Source organism: Anolis sagrei, chromosome 2 (assembly GCF_037176765.1).
Source record: "Anolis sagrei isolate rAnoSag1 chromosome 2, rAnoSag1.mat, whole genome shotgun sequence".
Lineage (NCBI taxonomy): Eukaryota > Metazoa > Chordata > Lepidosauria > Squamata > Dactyloidae > Anolis > Anolis sagrei.
In genome coordinates this window covers 27,479,270-27,504,743 of record NC_090022.1, presented here as the reverse complement: position 1 = coordinate 27,504,743, position 25,474 = coordinate 27,479,270, and the positions used below count along the sequence as shown (strand labels likewise).

Sequence of the window (25,474 nt, the reverse complement as noted above, 5' to 3'; positions counted from 1 at the left end):
TATGAAAAGAGAATGGGCCCTAGTTACCATATTTTTGTGTTGGTGGCAGTTGATGTACACATGGTGAGCCATCTTGAATATTCATAGACTCATAGAATATAGAGTTGATCATCTATGGATCATCCAGTCCAACCCCATTCTGCTATGCAGGAAAAACAAAATCAAAGCATCCCTGACAAATGGTCATCCAACTTCTGTTTAAAAGCCTCCAAAGAAGGAGCTTCCACCCCACTCCAAGGTAGTGAGTTCATAGAATCATAGAAAGAGACCTCATGGGCGATCCAGTCCAACCCCCTGCCAAGAAGCAGGAATATTGCATTCAAATCACCCCTGACAGATGGCCATCTAGCCTCTGTTTAAAAGCTTCCAAAGAAGGAGCCTCCACCACACTCTGGGGCAGAGAGTTCCACTGCTGAACAGCTCTCACAGTCAGGAAGTTCTTCCTCATGTTCAGATAGAATCTCCTTTCTTGTAGTTTGAAGCCATTGTTCCACGTCCTAGTATCCAGGGAAGCAGAGAACAAGCTTGCTCCCTCCTCCCTGTGAGTTCCACTGTCGCGGTCAGGAAGTTCTTCCTAATGTGCAGGTATAATTTCCTTTCCTGTACTTTGAACCCATTGCTCAAAGTCCTAGTTTCCAGGGCAGCAGAAAACAAGCCTGCTCCCTCTTCTTTGTGACATCCTTTCACACATTTATACATGGCTCTCAACCTTCTTTTCTGCGGCTAAACATACCCAGCTCTTTAAGCCGCTCCTCATAGGGATTATTGGTCTCCAGACCTTTGATCATTTTAGTTGCCCTCCACAGTTCCAGCTTGTCAATATCTCTCTTGAATTGCCCAAAATTGAACACAGTATTGCATTTCAGAAAACACTAAGATGGTGACATCACCCAAACCTGCAGCCAGGAATATATTAACGGGGTTCTTCGCCTTTTTGTTTACCTGGATATGAGCAGGTAGTTGAATTGCCTCTTAACTTCTGAGAGAGAGCTCCTGAGGGCTGTTCTAATTTTCCAGGAGGCTTGAACAGCCATGGAAACAGACTAATGTACTTGCAAATTCACCTAGATATTTCCCTTACACTGTTACTCCACCTACCCTTACTTCAAAATTCATTACTTCAAGCACAGGTTGAATGACAAACAATTACGCTATTTACAAGCCAAATTAGATAAGTTGAATCCATGCATACAGTTCTTAATGGCAAAGCACCATGCAGGTATCAAGATTTTCTTGCTAAGAATGCACACCGTTTTTTGTTTTTATGGGGAGACACAGAGTAGCCCCTTTATCCCTCACACATGACAGAGGGTACGCAGTCCAGCAAGGTTTTAATTGTTTCCGAATCTTAATCAAGTACAAAGGAGCATTTAATTTCCCCCAGACAGAAACAGAGGAAATATCTGACGTACAGTCAGCAATAGTGCCAGTGCAAACAGTCTGAGACTGTCCACTTGCATCGCTGGGAGGACTTTGGCCGCCCAGTGAAGGGTCTTGCAACAAGGGTTTCTGCCACTGTTTTGGCTTCTGTTGCAGTGGGCTCCTTGGAGGCCGAAGTGGAGGGCTCACCAGTGGTGGGAGCAGCGGCCGACTTGCCAGGACGAGGAGCAGCAGACTCGCCAGAGGGAGGAGCCTTGGTCTCACTGGAAGAAGAAGCCGCTGTCTCAGTCTCCTGAGATTTGGTCTCTTTGGTCACCTCCTGCTGATTGACTACCCCAAGGCTGCATTCGCTCAAAGGGTGGCTCCGATAGGTGTGCTGGTAGGTGGTGCTGGGGGTGCGTAGGAGGGGCTGTGTTTGCAGGTAAGTGTGATGGACCAAGACCTGAGGAATCTTCTCTCTGGAGCGGAAGTCAGACTGGTAGCTTGACATAAGGGGCCTCTGGCGTTGTAACTCTTCCTTCAGGGGGATCCAGTCAATTAAGTTATGTGTGTCGGGAAGGCTCCCATCTATTCTCTTCCTTCCTAAGCCCTGCCATGAAGCAATGAGCAGGTGATTAATTGCAAAATGTATTTATTTATTTACAACATTTACAAAGGGGACTCAGAGCGGCTTACAATATGTAAATACAATATATTATATTATTACCATAGCACAGTATTAGTATTATATATTACTTTGTTCTTTATTAGTTCAGTCGCTTCCGACTCTTCATGACCTCATGAATCAGCCCACGCCAGAGCTTTCTATCCACTGTCACCACCCCCAGCTCCTTCAAGGTCAAGCCAGTCACTTCAAGGATGCCATCCATCCATCTTCCCATGTATATATTACTACATTGTACTATACCATTATACTGTAATATTATTAGTTATATTACATGTAATATAAATTATATAATTATAATATCATGTTATTATTATTATTATTATTATTATTATTATTATATTGTATTACGTTATCATATTATCAATATATTATATTATATTATATTATATTATATATTATATTATATTAGCCACCTTGATTAGCATTTGATGGCCTGACAGTTTCTAGGTGTGGTTTGTTACTGCCTGGGAACTTCTTTTGTTGAGAGGTGATTAGGTGTTCTTGATTGTTTCTTGTTTGGAGTTCTCCTGTGTTTAAGTTTTGTTTTTTATTTACTGTTATAAACAAAATCTGGCTACCAGTGCTAAAAAAACTCTAAAATTATAACAGTAAATAAAAAACAAACTTAAACACAGGGGAACTGTTAGGCCATCAAATGCTAATCAAGGTGACCAATTTAAACATTCACACCTAGCTCCAACAGACAAGAGTTCTTTCTCCCACTCTGGACCTTCCACAGATATATAAGCCCATTTTTTCTAGTTTCCAAACAAATCTCACAACCCGAGGGTGCTTGCCACAGATGCCGGAGAAACATCAGGAGGGAATGCTTCTAGAACATGGCCATACATCCCGAAAAACCTACAACAACCCTGGAGAAATGGTGTTTAAAATACTAAGGAATTCAGGATGCTGATTACTTCCACCAAATCCCATAATTTGTGTGGTCCTGCTAGATTTAACAACAAATTGTTGGGGACCAGAACTCTAGGATAGGGAATACAAAGCTGATCAGACCAAACACCACCATAGTCAGTGATGGAGCATAACAGGAACTATATAGCAGAACAACATTCAGAGGGCCACAAGTTACAGTGTTAAATAATAGAGGACTCAGTTACACTTCCTCCTCTTTTCTATCTGTTTCCTTATAGCTTTATCTGAACATCAGGTCAGCTGTGGGAAGGCTCATACAAAACAACATGAGTTTTAACAATTCATGACATAGCATGAGAACCAATTGCAGGACCTATTCCTTCTAGCTTTGAGCCACTGTTTGGAGCACATCAGGCCTCCACTGGATGTAAAACTGAGCTCCTAGGAGTGCCAAGGTCTTAAATAGTGCTTCATCAAACGTAGCCAGTGGTGCCATCACAGTTCCTGGGGGAGCCCTGCCAGCTGCCAAGAGGGAGCTAATCACATTAGGAATGAAAATGATGTGCCTTATCAAACACTCTTTTGATTAACTTCTCTGCCTGTTCTTTTGCTATATAGAGCGGGGAGAAAAGGGATTGAAATCCACACGTGTACCTCCTGCTAGCACACTCACACGGTCAAAATATGTAGCAGATCCTGGGAAGGAATGCTTGTTGTCGATCTTGGAGAATATGTGCTTAGAAGGGGTTTCCTTGAAAAGAACACAAACAAGGATTAGGTGCATGCAAACCGTACAGCCTACGTTCAAACAGAAATGGGATTTGCTGATCGAAATTAGAAAACAAGCATGATCTATGGATCAGAAATTCTACGAGCTATGGAGGAAAACGTACCATGCTTCTGGCCGTATATCTCAGCCTCAGGTTTTCCATTTGAGTAATTAGACTCTATATCATCTGTTATGTAGGAGTGACGTGATAATGAACACAAGCCCAAAGTAGCCTTGAAATGATTGCTATTTCAGAGAGATCACTGTGAATTTATGGTGCTTCGCAATGAACTGATTATTTACAACAACAACAAAAGAAGATTGTGGGCTGTGCAACTCCCGCCCATTTTGTTCCAGAACTCAGTTGTGATGAGTTGAGTTGCACAAAAAAGGACAACTGGTACTGCAACTCAGTTCAGGGTCACCAAGGCACACATTCTTGACAAATAACTAGAAAAACCCATTCTTATTTGTGAGCAAAGGTAAGAATAATTGAAAATCCACAAAACAGCGATACCTTTCTTGTCCCAACTAAAAAACAAAATAAATCATGCAAGCTTTTGGAGCTCCACTGGCTTCTTCATCAGGCAAAAAATGCTACAAGACACTCAGAAGAAAATGACTATCTGTCTCAGATATTACTTTCGTTGTCAGTTAGGATAGTCTTGGGGATATCAATGCAGGCTGAGTGCAATCCACTTCCTGGCCATGTGGGGACCGGGGACAAAGGGCAGTAAAAAGCCAGTTAATAAAATGTCAGTTCCATTAGCAGCAACAAAGTAATTTCCCTTGAGATCCGAGCTCTCTCTCTCCTATATGAGCTTCTTAGATAGAGAGAGAGAGCACTGACTTTCTCAAGAAATCCCGTGTGGAAAAAAGATACATTTTAAGTGTAACTCCAGCAATATATGTATGTGTGTGCATGTGCACATTAGGCCTGGGTAACAACGGAAAAAATTGTTTCTAAAATCGATTCGTTTTTTGGGGGTTTTTGCGTTTCGTTATTTAAAATAATTACAAAATTTTCCTTTTAAAAAGTTCGATATTTACGAAATTTCGTAAATGTGAAAAAAATTACAAAACATTAACGAATCGATTTCCGAAACAATAACGAATCGATTCGTTAATGGAGGATGCGACCGCGAAATACGCTAAAAAACCTCCAAAAACTTCTGAAGCTTCCCTCTCCCTCTGTTGTTGACTGTTGGTGTGATATTATAATTTTTTTTCACTAATTAAACAAAAAACTTGCCCCAGACATGCGGAAATAATAACGAAACGACCTCAGAACAATAACGAAACGAATACAATAACGAAATACGAAGCATTTACAAAACGTGTTTAAAAATTCGTTTTTTAAAAAAATTGCTCCAAAATGGTTCGTTATCGTTTTGTAATTAAAAAAATTAACGAATTATTAACGAATTACGAATTAACGAAACGAAACCACCCAGCCCTAGTGCACATGTGTATGTGTTTTGGGTAGCACAGGGAAGAGTTAACTCTGTGATGTTTGTTTTTACTGTATGTGCTCCAGTTCAGAAGATTCCACCTCACTTTCTGTCCCTATGATAACTGGATTTGAAAAATGTGGCTGGTTGTGAAGACAAGGATTGGTCTGCTTCAGTGGAGGCCCCTTTTCCTCATGATCACCCTTTCAAGAGTGAATTTCCCTTCCAAGGAGTTGATTTCTCTCACTTTTTGTTGTCTCACCACCATTCTTATGAATTGTTTGTAAGTCGGATGTTTGTAACTCAGGGACTGCCGGTACAGAGAAGCTGGAATATATCCAGAGGTGGTCAAAGGTCTGGAAACCAATCCTTATGAGGAATGATTTGGGAGCTGGGTAGGTCCAGTTCAGAGAAGAATGAGAGGGGACATAATACCAAACTTTAAATTTATGGAAGGGTGTCATGTAGAAGATATAGCAACCTTGTTTTCCTCCTCACCTGAGACCAAACACAAAGCAATGGGCTTAAAACATGAGAGATTCCACCTAAGCATTCACCTGTAAGAGCTCTTTGACACCTCTATGAGCTGCCTCAAAGAGTGATGGATTCTCCATCTTTGGAAGTTTATGAACAAAGATTGGATCCGCACCTTTCAGGAGTGCAAAGCTTGGATTTCAGTCTCTGCCAACTCCAAGATTCTGTGACTATATGACTTTAAGTAATTGGTATGTATCTTTTATGTTTCCCTTCCTCTTATATTTATTGATGCATCTAATGCACCTTGTTTACATGTGACGTACCTTCATTGTAGCTACATGCCCATTGGAGAAACAGTGTATTCAGTATTCACCAATCTGCAGAGACTTGAGTTCAGTTCCCAAATTTACCCACAAAGCCTAATGGGTTATCTTTAGCCGTCACAACCCTTTAGCAGTATGTGTCTCATGTCCTACATAATTATGATAATAACACAATGTGACCCCATATAGAAGGTTAGGATGAATATAAATGTGTCAAGATAAAGGAGTGCATTAATTGTGTTGTCAAAAGTTTTCTATTTGTATCCATTTGAACTTACAGAATGCTTTCCAATATTTATTATGTAACCCAGGGGTCCTCAAACTACGGCCCAGGGGCCGAATACGGCCCTCCAAGGTCATTTACCCAGCCCTCGCTCAGGGTCAATGTAAGTCTGAAATGACTTGAAAGCACACAACAACAACAACAATCCTATTTCATCAGCCAAAAGCAGGTCCACACTTCCCAATGAAATACTAATAAGTTTATATTTGTTAAATTGTTCTTCATTTTAATTCTTGTATTGTTCTAAAGTGTTTTTTGCACTACAAATAAGATACAAACACTGTGCATAGGAATTCATTCATTTTTTTTTTCAAATTATAATCCGGCCCTCCAACAGTTTGAGGGATTGTGACCTGGCCCTCTGTTTAAAAAGTTTGTGGACCCCTGATGTAACCTGAGTGAAGTAAGCAACATTGAAAGGTAATGTCTTTCACACAGAAGCACCAAGACTCTCCCATCGCTATGATCTTATATATGCCTTATGGCACATGTTTTATAATGAAGATGTTTTAGTATGCCTTTTTTGTAAATCCAAACTCCTTATGTGATATGGATATCACATAAGGCTCACAGCTTTTCAGACCCAGGAAGAAAATTCAACAAATACTATGTTTAGCAAAGGACAAGAGAGATCCTCTCACCTCTGCAGGAGTCTACTGTATACCATGCAGCTGTGGACAAGTCTACATAGGGACCACCAAATGCCACATTGTCCAAACATGAGTCAAGGAACATAAAAGGCACTGCAGACTAACTCAACCAGAGAAGTCAGCCATAGCAGAGCACCTGATGAATCAGCTTGGACACAGCATATTATTTGAGAACACAGAAATTCTGGGCCAGTCTAACAACCACAACGTAAGACTACACAGAGAAGCCACTGATATCCTCAAGCACATGGACAATTTCAGTAAAAAGGAGGAAACGATGAAAAAAAAAACCCTCAAAAATCACTTAGAAAACCTGGGAATTCCAAACAGGAAACAATCAGAGCCAGCTAACACCTCCCAACAAACGATTACCCCAGGCAGGAAGCAGACAGGCTTTGAAGCTGCAAGGCTATTCAATGCTAATCAAGGTGGCCAATTGTAACATTCACACTTGCCTCCAACAGACAACAGTTCTTTCTCCCCCCCCTCCCCCCCGGACATTCCACAGATATATTCACCCCAGTTGTCTAGTTTCCAACAAACTTCACAACCTCTAGGGATGCCTGCCATAGATGTGGGCAAAATGTCAGGAGAGAATGCTTCTGGAACATGGCCATACAGCCTGGAAAACTCACAGCATATCTAAGTTATATGGATCTAAATTCTCTGAAAACCGTTAGTTACTAGAAGGCTTTCTTTAGGCTCTTTACTTTTTGCAATTACACAAGCCCACTAAGAGCAGTAATCCATTAATTTTAGTAGTCTTAATGAGATATTGGGGCACCACTTTTCTTCTTTATCTGCTCACTTATATGCTGCTTTTTTCCTAGAGAACAGGAACTCAGAGTGGCTTACAGAAAGTTATAAAATGCACATACAAAACCATTAAAAAAAAAGAAAAGACACAAAAATGTTTTGTTAAAGTGCAATTGAGCTATGTGTAATATTACAAAAAATCCAAGACAAGAAATAAACAAATGCAACAACACAGTACTAAAAGCTTTTGCAGTCAATTCCAAAATGCTTTTTGTAAGAAGGTTATGTTGTTAAGTGATATTTCATCCCTTTGTTGATATAACATTTAATGTCAGGAGCAAGAAAATACAGAATTCTGTTTGTAGGTAAACCAAAAAATAGTGTTTGTTAGTCAACACTAGCAGGGACTTATCCTGCCCTGTTGAACAGAGCTGCTCAGCACCTCTGGGTGTAAATGCGGGCTGTTCAATGTGCAGCTGTCAGATTCAAGGAACACTCTCTTAGCAGACAAATTTAATCAATCTGCCTCCAGGAGGGATCATTCATTCTAAGGCAGTCTTTATTGTGCTTTTTATTGATGCTTGGGAAGCACTTGCAAAGCTGGCAGCTGAAGACCTGCTTGGCGTTCTCTCCGAGCTGCTTCCCCCTCCCCGTGTTCCCAGCTATGGGCTGCCAGCACATGCATGGCTTCTCTACGGGGCACAGGCAAGCCTCTGTGGAGCCAAGAGGCAGAGCACAGACTGCATTTTCCTACTGGTATGAACTAACAAACAAATATATTGCTACAACTTACTTAGGCAATCCCTCGTTGTATGAGTAGGATTGTCTTCCAAGATCGGTGTACTGGCGGTGGGTCCGTAGGTGACTGTGGTGCCCTATTCTTGACCTGCATCTTCTCCCGCAGTGAGGGCATTGGTTTCCAGGTGGAAGGCGGTCCCGGTTGGGGTTGGCTTGATGTGCCTTCCTCTTGGCACGTTTCTCTCTTTCGCCCTTCATTTGTGCCTCTTCAAATTCTACAGCACTGCTGGTCACAGCTGACCTCCAGCTAGAGCACTCAAGGGTCAGGGCTTCCCAGTTCTCAGTGTCTATGCCAAAGCTTTTAAGGTTGGTTTTGAGCCCATTTTTAAATCTCTTTTAAAAACCATTTTTAAACCCGATCATGGGTCCACCTTACAAGTTAAAAGCCCTATTCTTCCATGATTTGTAATAAGCAGCTTATACCTCAGTGACCACTATTGTTCCATGCGCCCCTATATCATGTTGACCACTGTAACGCAAGGTTCTAATTCCTAATTCTTCCATTCACAGGGAGGGAGCACTAGGCGCTATGTTTTGCCTTCTTTCAGCACTCTACAGAAATTAAACTCTGAGTCCTCAATAAAATTCTAATTGTGACTAATGCAGAATTATTTCATGTAATAGTCCAATGTCTTGCCTTTGTCCACCTACATTCAGCTGGCAATCTGCTGGTGGAATTATTTTATATTACACAAAAAAAAAACCTTTTCCAATGTCTACTTTTAGTGTTGCTATAGATGACAGCCCTCCTTGAATTACTACAATGGCTTCCTTCCCACTCCCTTTTAAATTTTCCTATTTTTACCTCCCAAAACCTTAGCCACTTTGAGTCTCCTTGTGGAAAGAATCATAGAATCATATAGGTGGAAGAGACTCATGGGCCATCCAGCCCAACCCCCTGCCAAGAAGCAGGAAAATTGCATTCAAAGCACCCCCGAGAGATGGCCATCCAGTCTCCCTTTAAAAGCTTCCAAAGAAGGAGCCTCCACCACACACCGGGGCAGAGAGTGCTGAACGGCTCTCACAGTCAGGAAGTTCTTAAATAAACACCATCATCATCATCATGACCATCATCATGGTTCTGTACTCCTCTTGACTCCCTTTGTACAACTTTCAACCATGCAGCTTTAAGATCCACAGCTAGTCAAATCCTTCTTGTTCCCTGAAACTCCACAGTCCTTCCCCCCTTGCTGCCTCTAGTCAGGAACTGCATCCCAGAATCCTTCCATGTGACCATTTCCTTTACCATCTTCAATGTTCCTTGCAAAACTCACATTTTCTGGAAAGCCTTTGAAACCACTCCCTACTGCAATACTCTGCTGTAACCAATGCACATGTAGCTGAAATAGTCAACTTGTTTTTCCTCTTTCAACCGTAACCTTTCTATCCTACTTTTCACTCATTCTCCAGTTTGATTTTAGAATGTCAGTCCCCCTGAGGAAAGGATCTATAACCTGAAATTTGTAAGACACCATATATACAGGTAGTGCACATACTATATACATTACAAACATTCACAATGGGTTCAAATTACAGGAAAAGAGATTCCACCTGAACATTAGAGGAAGAACTTCCTGACTGTAAGAACTGTTCAGCAGTGGAACTCTCTGCCTCAGATTCTGGTGGAAGCTCCCATTTGGAGGCGTTCAAACAGAGTCTATTTATTTATTTATTTATTTATTTCAAGCACTTCTACCCCACCCTTCTCAACCCCCTAGGGGGGACTCAGGGCGGCTTCCAGCCGGCACATATTCAATGCCTACAATTCAGTACAATAAATAATATAACAACAATAAACATCAATATTTAAATTAATACAATAAAATCTCCTAAAGTCATCTGTCGGGGGTGCTTCCATTGTGCATTTCCTGCATCGCATAAAGGGGTGGAACTCTCTGCCTTGGAGTTTGACAGAAGCTCCTTCTTTGGAGGCATTTAAACAGAGGCTGTATGGCCATCTGTTGGGGGTGCTTTTCCTGCATGGCAGAAGGGGATTGGACTGGATGGCCCGTATGGTTTCTTTCAACTCTGATTCAATGATTTTATCTATATGACATATGAAAGCTGCCTTATCCTAAGTGAGAAGTATCATCTTTCCAGTCTATTCCATTTATAATACATTGTTGCAGGGCAACAGTTCTCAAGATCTCATTCAAGAGTTTTTCCTGACATCTAATATCCTTCATGGCCTCCTGTGTCTACACCACATGCTGTATGACAGAACTTCTTATTTCGTACTTCATCCTCAAATAGCCCTCTTACGAGGTCATTTGCTTTCATACCACATTCAATACTTGCAAAAAAACCATTTACTGACTTTGTAACTGAGCTATGATTGGAAAACCTAGCATGAAACTTTAACAACTCTGTCGCTTTGTGAGGGCAAATGCCATAAAGCAAGGACGACTGACTTCTGAACATATAAATCTTTCCAATCATGAGTCAGACCGGAGATCATTTTAGCCATCACAGTAACTCCTTAGGAGTTTCAGACAGAAGCTCACTGCTGTTTAAGTGGAGAAGGCAAAAACCGACTGAGCAAGAGACAATCTGTATGCAAAACATGCACTCTGCCGCTGAACTATTGCCCTTTCTTTCTGTATTCTAAGGAACCATTTGGTTCCCTAGATACCCTTTTTCAGGTATGGGTGAGAGAGGTATATTTGCTACCCTTTCGTTTCTGTTTAAGCTTCATAATTAAGTCAGCACCACCAACGAACATGAGCTTCAAAACCCAAAGAGAGATGGAACCATTTCCCTTATAGTTCTTGGGGGAAAAAATCATTTTAGTTAAACTGCTAACATTTAATTATTATTATACCATCACACACACAGGACATAATGGCAAAGGCTTTCAGATCCTTATTAAAATTTTGAAGAGGGGAGTTCATCAGTAGAACTTGAACTTGAAGCAGCAGTACGAAAAATAGTACCTTACTCAAATGGATACTAATATAGTAGACTCTCTGTTAATCAGAACTCAAGCAACTGGAACTCTTAAGCAATTGACAAAGAAATCAAAGAAATAGTGTATATTGCATCCACAAAACGGTTTTTATAATTCTCTAAAACTGTGTTATATTAGTATTTATTAGTCTTAATTTACTTTAAATTATTGTATTTCAATATTAATACTAAATCAATACAGGCAGTTACCAAGTTACAAACATCCGACTACTTACTCAGGGTGGGGAGTCAGAGACAACAGGAAGTGAGAGTAAATCTACCCCTTAGAAGAAAAATTCACTCCAGGAAGAGTTATCATGGGAAAGGGGTTACTGAAGCCACTTAAGCTTTATCACCAACCCTTGTTTCCACAACAACCCAAAAATTTGCAAAACCCAATTGTCACAGGGACAGAATCATAGAGTTGGAAGGGACCCCCATCCAGTCCAACCCCTGCCAAGAAGCAGGAAAAACGCATTCAAAGCACTCCTGACAGATGGCTATCCAGTCTCTGTTTAAAAGCTCCCAAATAAGGAGCCTCCACCACAGAGGGGCAGAGGGTTCCTTTGCTGAACATCTCTCACAGTTAGGAAGTTCTTCCTAGTGTTCAGGTGGAATCTCCTTTCCTGTAGATTGAAGTCATTGTTCCGCATCCCAGTCTCCAGGGCAGCTTGCTCCCTCCTCCTTATGACTTATTCTCACATATTGATTCATGACCCTCATCATGTCTTCTTTTGTCCTTCTCTTCTTCAGGCTAAACATGTCCAGCTCTTTAAGCCGCTCCTCAGGGAGCTTGTTCTCCAAATCCTTGATCATTTTAGTCACCCTCCTCTGGACACATTCCAGCTTGTCAACATCTTCCTTCAATTGTGCTGCCCAGCACTGGATACAGTGTGATTCCAGGTGTGGTCTGACCAAGGCAGAATAGAGGGGTAGCATAATTTTCCTGGATCTAGACACTAGATTCCTATTGATGCAGGCCAAAATCCCATTGGCTTTTTTTGCCGCCACATCACATTGTTGGCTCATGTTTAACTTGTCCTTGAGGACCCCGAGATCTTTTTCACACGTACTGCTCTCGGGCCAGGCGTCCCCCGTTCTGCATCTTTGCATTTTATTTTGTCTGCCTAAGTGGAGTATCTTGCATTTGTCCCTGTTGAACTTCATTTCGTTAGTTTTGGCCCGTCTCTCTAATCTGTTAAGATCGTTTTGAATTCTACTCCTGTCTTCTGAAGTATTGGTTCTCCCTCCCAATTTGGTGTCATCTGCAAACTTAATAATCATGCCTTCTAACTCTTCATCTAAGTCATTAATAAAGATGTTGAACAGGACAGAGAGCAGGAAGGAATCCTACTTATGGTACACCACTCATCACTTCTTTCCAGGATGAAGAGGAAGCATTGGTGAGCACTCTCTGGGTTCGTTCACTTAACCAATTACAGCTCCACCTAACTATAGTTTTGCCTAGCCCACATTTGACTAATTTGAAAGTGAGATGAAAACTTCCAAAGAGGGGCACAGGCAGCAAAACAAACATTATAAGCGTTTTGCAATTTAAAACTAAAACTAAAATAAAATATGGAGTTACACTTTAAATGTATCTGTTTCATTTTACATACAAATTAAACTTAAGAACAAACCTTTTAGAATCATATCAGATAATTTCTCCCACTGATATGTATTGTGCCTTACAATTTATTTTGCACAGGTGATATATTAAGCTGCAACACTTTTGAGCTGAGGATCAGCAATCGGAGATTCTTCCTTGCCAATGAAAAGATTCAGAGATCAAGATGATAAGAACAGCGAAACAAGTCCACTGTCACAACATGGCACTCTGTTACCAGCTACTATGTTGCTGGGAGGTGACAGGACCTCAGGCATAGAAGGGGCTTATGTGGCACAATATAAAAGCCCTGACAACAGGTAAACAGTGCTGTAGGTTCCTGGCAGAGATCAGATGTCAACTCTGTTTATTAGCTAATGGAGACAGGTGCCAAGCCTCTTACTGTCAACACCAGGATGTGGTGGCAGGAGTGTAATCCGCAACATGCAGTTTGAGATATTGCTAAGGCAATTTAATAGAGTTTAGTGACTACCCCAAATCCCAGCAGGTAAGTTTCATAAAAAGGAGCACTGCTATTTCCTTGTCACAACACAGAAAGACAATCAGTTTCTCCCAGAAGCACAAAAGAGTGGCCTGCAATGGACTTTCATATTTCTCCCAGAAGCAGCTGAGGAAGCTGCATTTGATCTTAGCCAAAATGAGGACTTCCCAGATCTTTAGGATTTGCTTTATCTTTTATTGATGTGTTTTTATTTGAGAAATATATATTCGCGTTTCCAATATAAAAGCCCTCTAAGCAGCTATTTTAAACAGCAGGAAGATAATTAGGATGCCGTTAACAGCATCCTGAGCTATTAGAAGCTGTTCGGTTTTCTTCGTGAAATATTCACATCCTCATAAAACTGGCCATAAGTACAAAACCATTAACCTAGCTTCCCAAAGCTCTCTTTTATTTGAAAAGCATTTAACTTTGCAATTATTTAATAATGTATGCAGTTCCCAGAAGCTTTAATTTGTTTGTTCCCAAGCAAAATGTTTGTGAACAGTGACAACAGTTGAAAGATGAGTAGAGAAGTGAAATAAAGTAAAATAATCAGGTTTTGACAAGCAGTCTTATCTAGGCTGAACCCAGATTCTTACCCTCAGCCTGATGCACATAGAAATCTACACACTGACTGCTGTCAAATAATGCAGCTTACTGCCTCCTGTCCAAATTTCTCCTCCTTTTTGGCTTCTGGGGGGGGGGGGGGCAGTTGTTACCACATATGTATTTGGATCCCCCCCCCCCACCCCATTTCTAAAGAAATAACAGAATCATAGAGCTGGAAGAGACCTTGCAGCCCATTCAGTCCAACCCCCTGCCAAGAAGCTGGGAAATTGCATTCAAAGCACCCCTGACAGATGGCCATCCAACCTCTTTTTAAAAGCCTCCAAAGAAGGCGCATCCACCACACTCTGAGGCAGAGGGTTCCACTGCTGAACAGCTCTCACTATTAGGAAGTTCTTCCTCATGTGCAGGTAGAATCCCCTTTCCTGTAGTTTGAAGCCATTGTTCTGCACGCTAGTCTTCAGGGCAGCAGAAACAAGCTTGCTCCCTCCTCCCTATGACTTTTCTCCACATATTTATACATGGCCCTCATCATGTCTTCTCTCAGTCTTCTCTTCTGCAGGCTAAACATGTCCAGCTCTTTAAGTCACTCCTCATAGGGCTTGTACTCCAAACCCTTGATCATCATAGTTGCCCTTCTCTGGACACATTCCAGCCTCTCAACATCTCCCTCCAATTGTGGTGCCCAGAATTGGGTACAGTGTGATTCCAGGTGTGGTCTGGCCAAGGCAGATTCCAGGTGTGGTCTGGCCAGGTGTGGTCTGGCCAAGGCATGACTTCCCTGGATCTAGACACTATACTCTTATTTATGCAGGCCAAAATCCCATTGACTTTTTCAGAATGGAATATGAATTATGTTCGTGAGTACCTCGGGAAAGCACACATCAGCTGTCGGAATTTAGGACACAACTTAAGATCTATCTTTTCCAGCAGGCCTACCAAGTCAATTTTAACTTGTGAGTTTTAACCTGTATTTTATTGGTAAATTGTAAGCTGCATTTTACCTGTGTGCATTTCATATATATATATATATATATATATATATATATATATATATATAACACGATTTGTGTGAAGGCACTGTATGGTACTCCTGTAGCAGAAGCTAAGTAGGTTCAAGCTTAATAAATCTGTGATCAAAGACCACTTGAAAACTCACATTTGCTGTTCTGAGCTCTTTGAAAAAGGAGTGGGGAAAAACCGCAACAAAGTTGGTTCCTGCATTAGTTAGTAGCATAGTCACAACATGTAATCTGATTTGCAACCTAATTCCAAATATTACACCAACCTCTCTACTGTCTTCTTCTCTAATTCTGAGTGTTCGCTGACAGCGAGAAAGGATAGAGGCAGGACACTGGGGGAGCATCTGCACTGTGGAAATAATGCAGTTTGAGACCACTTGATCTGCCATGGCTCAATGCTATGGAATCTTGGGAGCTATAGTTTTATAGTCTTCTCTGTGTTTCACCAAACTATAGATGCATCTATTTGTTGTTATTGTTGTTGTTGTTTATTCTTTTGGTCACTTCCGACTCTTCATGAGCATCTGAATGAATGCAGTTTGATGCCACTTTAGCAGCCATGGCCCAATGCGATGGAATCCCAGGATTTGTAGTTTGGTGGGACACCAGCACTTTTTGGCACAGAAGACTAAAGACCTAGTAAAACTGTAACTTCCAGGATTCCATCACACTGAGCCGGGAGAGTTAAAGTCATCTCAGAACTGCATTAACTCCATACTGTAGATGCAACACAAAGTAGATGCCGTGTAGATGCACTCTATGATTCCCAGGATTCCACAGCATTGAGTCATGACATATAAAGTGGTCTCAGAACTGCATTAACTCCACACTGTAGATGCAACACAAAGTAGATACTGTGTATATGGACTCTATGATTCCCAGGATTCCACAGCATTGAGTCATGACATATAAAGTGGTCTCAGAACTGCATTAACTCCACACTGTAGATGCAACACAAAGTAGATACAGGGTAAGGTAAAGGTAAAGCTTTTCCCCTGACTTTAAGTCCAGTCATGTCTGACTCAGAGGGTTGGTGCCCATCTCTATTTCTAAGGTGAAGAGCCGGCGTTGTCTGTAGACACCTCCAAGGTCATGTGGTCGGCATGACTACATGGAGCGCCATTACAGTGTAGATGCATTCTATGATTCCCAGGATTCAACAGCATTGAGACATGGCAACTAAAGCTGTCTCAGAACTGCATTAACTTCACACTGTAGATGCAACACAAAGTAGATGCACTCTATGATTCCCAAGATTCTACGGCATTGAGTCATGGCAGCAAAAGTGGTCTCAGAACTGCACTGACTCCACACTGTAGATGCAACACAAAGTACAGTGTAGATGCACTCTATGATTCCCAGGATTCCACAGCATTGAGTCATGGCAGCTAACGCGGTCTCAGAACTGCATTAACTCCACACTGTAGATGCAACACAAAGTAGATGCACTCCATGATTCCCAGGATTCCACAGCATTGAGTCATGGCAGCTAACGCGGTCTCAGACTGCATTGACTCCACACTGTAGATGCAACACAAAGCAGATGCAGGTTCTAAGGATGAAAAGGATGAATAGGGAAAGACTTGAACAGTTGAGGCGCATCCTGGCATTCTCTTCCCGTCGCTTCAGCCACTCACCTTCAATCTCTTCAGGAAGATGTCAGGAGGCTGTGGCTGGGCTGCTTTTCGGAACTCCTGGGTGTAGTCACTCCTGCATTTGCTTCTGAAGTTGCCATAGAAACCGTTAGCGTGCTGGAGGAGCAAGACAGGCAACAGGGAGACCCTCATTAGCAACAGAGCAATGTAATCCAGCTGCCATCGCCAGACTCTCTGGTTAGTTTTGATAAGGCCAGGGAAGGTCACACTCGGCCTCTGACAATGCAGGGAGGGGTGTTACAGGGATGCATTGCTATTCTTATTACTGGCAAGGGAAGCAGCTCTTCAGGATGGGCCAAGCAGACAGGCAAATCTCTGAAGATGCTCTCCTGCTTCTCACGGGGAAACTCGGTCGTGTATTCCTGCAAAGGGATTGACAAGAGGCTTCATTTGTGGGAATCAGGAGGAGTGTTTCTACACAATAGACTAGTAAAGTGCATCTGCCTCCGCTTATTCCCTGACATGGCTAACAGGGAGTGATCAACAGGCAGGAGGTTTCAAAGCTGCTTACTTGTGCTCTCAATTTGGAGAAGTTACTGTTCTGGGCTACAGTGACACATAGTGCATTCACACTGTAAAATTATTGCAATTGTACTACTTTAGCCCCCATGGCTCAATGCTATGGAACCGTGGGAATTAGATGCTGAAGTCTCACCAGACTACAACTCCCAGGATTCCATAACGTTGAACCAGGGGAGGTAAAGTGGTGTCAATCTGCATTATGTCCACAGTGAAGACGTACCTACAGTCTCCTAACTCCTACCAATAGATACGGTAGGTAGATAGATTAGATAATTGGATAAATACACAGCGCAATGGCCCACTGTGTTCAATTCCTCCTGTGTTTACCCTATTGTATTATTTTGTTGTTGTTTGTATTTGATTTGATGTTATTATCTGTATTTTACTTTGCTTATTGTATTATATAAGCATTATATAATACAATATATGTATTTTATTATTTTATTATATGTATTTTACTTTGCTTATTGTAATTCTTGGGCTTGGCCTCATGTTAGTCACCCCGAGTCCCCTTGGGGAGATGGTGGCGGGGTATAAAGTTTTTTTATTATTATTTTATTTAATGGTGGGGGTCTGGGTGTGGCACTCCCGGAAAAGCCCTCTGACTTTAAACACCACACGTTGAATAGGAAAACAATCCTTTTATTGAAGATAATTAAAAAGCAGTAAAGTAAAAAGCACTTTAAAGAAATCCAGTTTTTTTAAATCCAATTAGGTAAGAAGATAAGCAGGAACAAAATAGTCCAGGGTAAAGTTCATCAAAGTCCATGAAAACAAAGTCCACACTTCTCTAATATAATCCATAAAACTACGAAACATTAATCTAAGCCATGAGTATGTAGTCATAAAATCCAAGAATCAAAACCATGAAACAAGGAATGCTTAAGCATGAATCTTCCAAGCTAGGCTTTCATGAAACAAGGACGAGAACTTAACTTGATTCCAAACGATGCTTCATCTGGCTACATTTCCCATACTTGAGACTTTTATCCCCTCTTTAAGCTACCTCAAGCATTCAGAAATTGGTTTCACTTTAATTGAGATACCCTTATCTTTTTTATATCAGAGCCTGGCAGAACGCAGGCAGATTCCCAGATTAGTTTAGTGTTTACACCTTATTTTATTTTTCTGGTTATTTAATATTTAATGTTTATTTTACTTAAGTGATATTTGTCTTGACTGTTCTAATGTAGCACAAATCCTATGTAAAATCATACTACGTATTTTTGACATTAATATTGAAATCTGAAATATATACAGAAAGTCATTGTTCGGCTTGTCTGTTTTGACTAATCTCCTGCCATTTATCTATTTGCTCATTAACTTCTGCAGGTGTCAAGTTGTTTTCAAGCCCCAAATCCTGGGAACTCTCTGGTAGCAATTCAGGGAGCACACCATCATCCCCACACCCTTCAGGGACATTCTCATGGGAAACTACACCTTGAACAGGGATCTCCTGTTCATTCTCTGCATCAATATCATTGATCAAACCATTGCCATCTTGAAACTCATTGACATCACTCCCCACATCCAAAGCACAATCACAGGCTGAGCTCCAACACTGGGTGTTGTAGCCTCCAATGTACATTTTCCAAGTTCCTGACATCTAAACCATGTTATTAATCTAATGCTATTGCCAAAAAAAAATCTATTAGCAGGGCAGGTCTCAGCATTCTCTGATCTATGTATATACTGATATACAGAAGGCAAAGTAAGTGTGTATGTCTGTTTGTTGGCTTGTCTATTTGTAATAGAAAGGCTCCTGTATGGCTTGATTGATCTGGACCAAACATGACACACTTATCCTTCATTAACCAACTTAAAATATATTCGACAATACATTCAACTTAAAATAATTGAAAGTATATGAAATAAATGAAAATAACCACCCCTTTTGGGCCCAGAGCTGAGGGAATGACAAGAAACAAAGTGGATTGGCTCTGGCTAAGTGAAATGGCCCTCTGTGATATCACAAGGGTGGCGGGGGGGAAGGAATGAAATGGCTTGGGTGCTGCTAGGGGACATGTGTATGGGGAGAGAGCAAAAGGAAGGCAGGCAGGCAGGCAGGAAGAAAGACAGGAAGGGAAGAAGGAAGGAATGAAGGTAGAGGAAGTGATAAAAAGAAAGGAAGAGAAAGAAAAGTAACAAGGGAAAGGTATAAGTTGGAAAGCAGGGAAGGAAAGAAGGGAATAGAAAAAAATGAGGAAGTGTATGAGGGGAAGGAAGGAAGGAAGGAAGGAAGGAAGGAAGGAAGGAAGGAAGGAAGGAGAAAAGGGGGGGGAAGGTATATGCGGGAAAGAAAAGGAAGAAGGAAAGAAAAGGAAAAAGAATGAGGGAGGAGGTGTATGAGAGAAATGGAGGAAGGAAAGAGAGAGCCACAAAGAGAGCCTGCCCAAAGAGAATAGGCAGAGCATTGTCATGGAGACATTGTGAGGTATGTGTAGGTCTTCACAGTGCTGGAGAAAGGAGAAAGCGGGGCGGGCGGGATGGGCCTTCTGATTCACAAGCAATGCTGGGATATAGGCACACGTATATTTTAAATTTAAAATTCTATGCTAATCATAATTTAGTGCTGAAATAAAAAAACATTAGATTCAAAAATGTTTCTGCAATAAGTGCACATTATTGAACATAAACAATTTTGTTTTTGCCTAGATTTGCATAATATATCCTCCAACATTTGGCAATTAAAATAGGGACATGCATATAACACCCCAGTTTTCCAGCCGACCAATTGATGAGCCCCTCATTCCTAAATATGATATTGTTTAAAGCTTCTCAGTACATGTTGTACACTGTGCTCATTTATTTTCAATTAGTCTGTTCTGCAATAATTTCAAGTCCAGATGGCAATCATTCTTTCTGTTTGTAAAAAGATAATTGACATATATTTGCATATCAACTATTTAAAAATAAACCTCAGAAGCTACAGTGTGTGAGATGTGAGGCTGTGCACTGCATGCTGCCTTAGCATTAATACACAGAAAGATGAGACTCCAAACTAGAAGACACTGATCCAACTATGAGTTGAGTGTTCCTTACCCAACATCTCAGGACCAGAGGAGGTTTAGATTTTGGATTTTCCTGGATTTTGGAATGAGGTTATATTTGGGGAGATAAAGCGGGGAATAATAATAATAATAATAATAATAATAATAATAATAATAATAATAATGTCACAAATACCATCTGCCTGTGACAAAGAGACAAAGAACTGGTGGGAACACAAGCCGGAAAAAGTTACAGAGAATGAACACGTCAAGCTACACTGGGACTTCCAGATTCAGACAGACAGAGTTTTGGAACACAATACTCCTGACCTCACGATCATGTTAAAAAACAAAGTGTGGATTGTCGATGTTGCAATCCCAGGTGACAGCAGGATTGAAGAGAAACAACTGGAAAAGCTGACACAATATGAGGATTTAAAGATAGAACTGCAAAGACTCTGGTACAAGCCAGTCAAGGTGGTCCCAGTGGTGATCGGCACACTGGCTGCAGTGCCTAAAGACCTTGGCCTGCACTTAAACACAATCAGCGCTGACAAGATTACCATCTGCCAGCTGCAAAAGGCCACCTTACTGGGATCTGCACGCATTATTCGCCGATACATCACACAGTCCTAGACACTTGGGAAGTGTCTGACATGTTATCCAATACAACAGCCAGCAGAATGATCTTGTTTGCTGTGGACTCATCTTGTTGTGTTTCAAATAGTAATAATAATAATAATAATAATAATAATAATAATAATTGTTATTATTATTATTATTATTATTATTTATTAGTTTCAGACATATTCTTCAGGAAATGAACAGGCAACTGCATATATGGACATCACCAAATGGCCAATATAGATATCAAATTGACTACAGAATTGCAAGCAAAACACAGAGACATTACATTCCGAAAAGATCAGAATCCTGAAAGCATCTATCCAGTGATTTGTATGGAGAGATAAAGAGAACCACTATAAATGCAAATAAACAAGGCAACAGTCACAATCTTTCTTTCCACCTTAGAGGATAGTAACGGCCATAAAATTTTGGCAAGAAAACCCTATGATAGGTGTGCATTTGTCCTAAATAAAAAATGTCTTCAATACGAACAGTGACAATAGCAACACAACTGTCAGGAATAATGTTCAGAACCTTGACTTTAGAGCTGTTCTCAGTCATTTCCTATACAATTCTTAATCTGGCTGAAAAAATGATTTAAAAAAACAAATGAAAAGTAGGAGTCTAAAACAGCTTTGCTTCTGGTTGTTTCACACTTATGGTGTGAGAATGGGAAACCTACTGCCCTGATTATGGCAATATATATATATATTGGATTTGTTTCTTCTATTGGCAGGAATTTAAGGGAAGGACTGAGCTGGAACAGCAGGAGGCTATCAAAGGCTGCTTTTCTGTTTACATTGCATGGTCTGTGTGTGATGATTAAGGTCTCCTGGGTACAAAATAATGCCCAATTCCAGCTTTCATCAGCAGGCTGTAGACTCCTGTATTTCAACAACATGCCTCATACAATAGACTACAAATTAAGCCACCCCAGAGAGCGTGAGATAAAAGCTGGAGAAAAAGATACATTAGGTTACAAAAGAAATAAAAGAAAAGAAAGAGAAGAGGCGTTTTGAAAGAGTGTATTTATATTCTGAAGTGTGCCAAAAGAAAATGAGGAACATGTGTCATATCAATGAAGAAAGGGACGAGAAAAGATGGAAAATGAGTGAGTTCATAAAAACATTACAGCCATGCCTTAAATATTTATAAGTGAAGTTTAAATATTTGCAAGAGACGTTTTTCCAAAGTGAATGACTCACCTATGTCATTAAGTGACTTCAGAACACATCCGAAAGATAGACAGTTGGACCAGACAGTATAAGGGGTTATTTCTTTTCAAGTGATTCTATGCTTGCCTGAAATTGAGAGTAATCTTAGGGTATGCGGGGGTGAGAAATAATATCCAGGGGCACATTTAGATTGACTAGCTGAATGAGGAAAAAATGTGCTTGTTTCAGGTTGGGTCTTTTTTGTGTTCCCTAGTAAACCTGCCACCCTTTTAGGTAATGGAATATATGTCTTTGGGAGGCATATGTTATATCCAGGCAATATATTGCTTTCTAATGACAGCCATTTGGTATGAAGAACAAGTTGCCAGAAATGTGGGTGTTTCTGATGAATAACAACATGAAATATATTCTCCATAACTTGTGCCATTAAATTAAGAGGCCATGGCTGTGTTTGGGGTATTTTGAACCATCTACAATGGCTTAATCTTAGTTTTATAAGATCTACATAGATGCTAGCAGGAACAGCTCAGGAAGCAAGAGTCCAAAAGTGGCAGGCGAAAACCCAGCACCTCAATCCAAATGAGAGACTCCCCCCTGGGCACAAAGAAGACTGGGCAACTTGGAAGGTACTGAACAGACTGCACTCTGGCACCTCAAGATGCAGAACCAACCTTGAGAAATGGGGCTACAAAGTGGAGTCCACGACATGCGAGTGTGGAGAACAGCAAACTACAGACCACCTGCTACAATGCAGCCTGAGCCCTGCAACATTCACAATGAAGGACCTTCTTATAGCAACAAGAGAGGCACTCCAAGAGGCCAACTACTGGTCAAAGGACATTTGATAGAATGCCATTTTTAAAAAACTTTTTGTGTTTTCTCAAATACATCACAATTGTACCCTTAGTTTGCTCCTGATACTATAAATAAAATTGCTTAATGCGTGTCCAGTTTGTAATTCAATCTGTAAATGTATTATCTCCCTTTATGGTATGTGCTGGTCTGATGTGAGTTGTGAATGAATGAATCACTACCAATTTACCACCTAGAGATAAGGCTCTCTTGGAGGAGTGAAGGGTAGGGAAAGCTAGAATTATTGCAGTTTGACACCACTTTGCCATGGTTCAAGCTGTAGAACAGGGGTCCTCAAACTAAGGCCCGGGGGCCAGATGTGGCCCTCCAAGGTCATTTACCCAGCCCTTGCTCAGGGTCAACCTAACTCTGTGATGACTTGAAAGCACACAACAATAACAATTCTATCTCATCAGCCAAAAGTAGGCCCACACTTCCCATTGAAATACTTATAAATTTATATTTGTTAAAATTGTTCATCATTTTAATTATTGTATTGTTTTGAGTGGTTTCTTCACTACAAATAAGATATGTGCAGTGCGCATATGAATTCATTCATTTTTTTTTCAAATTATAATCCGACCCTCCAACAGTTTGAGGGACTTTGACCTGGCCCGTTGTTTAAAAAGTTTGAGGACCCCTGCTGTAGAATCATGGTGTTTGCAGTTTTACAAGGTTTTTAACCTTTTATGCCAGAGTACTGCTACCTCACCAAACTGCAAACCCTAGGATTCCATTGCATTGAGCCATGGAAGTTAAAGTGGTGTCGAACTACATTAATTCTGCCATGTAGATTCACTTGTGGTGGGTCCAATGGTGAAAAAGAGGGAGGAGAAATGGAGACACAAGGGTTGAAGAAAGAGATTCAGGGACTTCAGCGCTGGTATAGTCAGAAACACTTGTCAGGGTTTTGACCAAGTAACTTCAACAATTTCTGTAGAGCTAAATGCAAATCTAAAACCATCATGAAACCACTCATGTAAAACAAGTTTCCAGTACACACTCTCCAATATTTCATTAATGAAAACCAGGATGTGTGACCAAGCAACATCAGAGTGTGACCAAGCAGGAAAAAGGAAGAACATACAAATTGTAGAAGTTTGCTTTTGCCTGAGTATTCAGGGAAATGCAAGACTCAGCTCCACCCTTCCTTTCACTCTGCATTACATAAAGGCCAACTACTTTTGCATTTTAAAATCCACAGCAACTGAAGTAAGCTAGGGAGAAAAGGGAGAAAATGGGACAAAGAGAAAGAGTTAAACTGGAACATTTAAAAGGCAACACAAAAGAGAGTGGAGACAAAGCAGTAATCGGAACTGTCCCTTCCAAATTGGGACATTTGGAGATTGCAAAATGCTATAACTGAGTATCAGTCCTGAGGAAACAGTGGCAATCTAAGGATGCATCTACACTGTAGAATTAGAATAATAGAATCAAAGAGTTGGAAGAGACCTCATGGGCCATCCAGTCCAACTCCCTGCCAAGAAGCAGGAATATTGCATTCAAATCACCCCTGACAGATGGCCATCCAGCCATCTGCAGTTTGACACCAGTTGGTACCGTTCCATTACCAAGGCGGATAGCTTGATGCTATGGAATCATGAGAGTTGTAGTTTTACAAATTCTTTTTGTTTGTCTCCCAAAGAGTTCTGGTGCCTCACCTTATAATTTCATAACCTTAAGCCCCATCAGTTAAAGTGGTGTCAAATTACATTAATACTACTGTGTAGATACACTCCCCAAAAATGAAGGCAAAGAATTAATCGGGACCATCCTTGCCAAATCAGCTGGATATTATAGAATGATATAATTTGAGTATCAGTCCAAAGGAAACACGAGCATCTGAAAGAAAGCTTCCCTTTCCATACAGATCTTTAGCATGGCTAAGTGGACCTCAAAAGATTTCTCAACACTGATCCCTTAGGCTTTTTCAAGCTTCAAAGCCTCATTTGATGACATGGCCCAGGTTTAACTCCTATCACAGCTTGTGAATGCTTGATCCAGGTACACACAAAATATTGACAAGGCAGTGAAGAATGCATTCTCTCACCAGTAAATAAACACCTGGGGTTAATGTAGAAGAACTACCAGAGATATTAGCCGAGCTCCTTTTTCTCCAAGCAAAAAAGCATGCTCAAGGGTCTTGCAAAGAGCTCCAGACATCATTTATCATAGGTATTTTGCTTACCCACGTCCCGACTATAGGGCTAGGCATCCCCTCAGGGTCTGAGGGGAGCCGCTTAAAAGCAGCCAGTCCCCTCAGTGATTAGAGTAGCCACCCGAAGCTGGCTGCGACCAGGTTTGAGAATTTGCCACCCATGTTTACACCGTTGCTTGGCAACTGTTCTGAAAGGAACACAAGGATTGTTAGATCAGGGACAAGAAACCTGCCTAGTCCAAGGGACATGTTGAGCTCACTTTTAACGCTTGGGGAATAAAAATTGCAACGACATGTGGAGATTTGGGGGTGATCAGTTTTTGACAACTTCTGGGAAAGTCAGAAAGAGGGATGTGCTCGTTTTTGGGATGAGGAGGGGAGTTGTTAACCTAAGCTTGCAATATAGAAATCAGCAGTAAACA

The 25,474-nt window shown here is 41.0% G+C and overlaps 1 protein-coding gene across 1 annotated transcript; it reads right to left on the bottom strand.

Moving 5' to 3' along the window:
• Nucleotides 1–783: 783 nt before the first annotated feature.
• On the bottom strand, nt 784–25,174 carry C2H3orf84 (chromosome 2 C3orf84 homolog). Its single transcript, XM_060761028.2, has 4 exons — nt 25,083–25,174; nt 16,711–16,824; nt 3,597–3,674; nt 784–1,969 (listed from the first exon to the last, which is right to left on the bottom strand). The coding sequence occupies exons 1-4, from the start codon at nt 25,107–25,109 to the stop codon at nt 1,415–1,417; spliced, it is 774 nt and encodes a 257-aa protein (XP_060617011.2). The 5' UTR covers nt 25,110–25,174; the 3' UTR covers nt 784–1,414.
• Nucleotides 25,175–25,474: the final 300 nt, after the last annotated feature.

Bases quoted from the DNA above. Each gene is read 5' to 3' on its own strand.
- C2H3orf84 (XM_060761028.2), bottom strand. From the start codon at position 25,109: ATGCCTAGCCCTATAGTCGGGACGTGG. The intron at 16,825-25,082 runs GTAAGCAAAATA...TTGCTCCTCCAG, and splicing joins GCCCTATAGTCGGGACGTGG to CACGCTAACGGTTTCTATGG. The intron at 3,675-16,710 runs GTGAGTGGCTGA...GTTCTTTTCAAG, and splicing joins TCTTCCTGAAGAGATTGAAG to GAAACCCCTTCTAAGCACAT.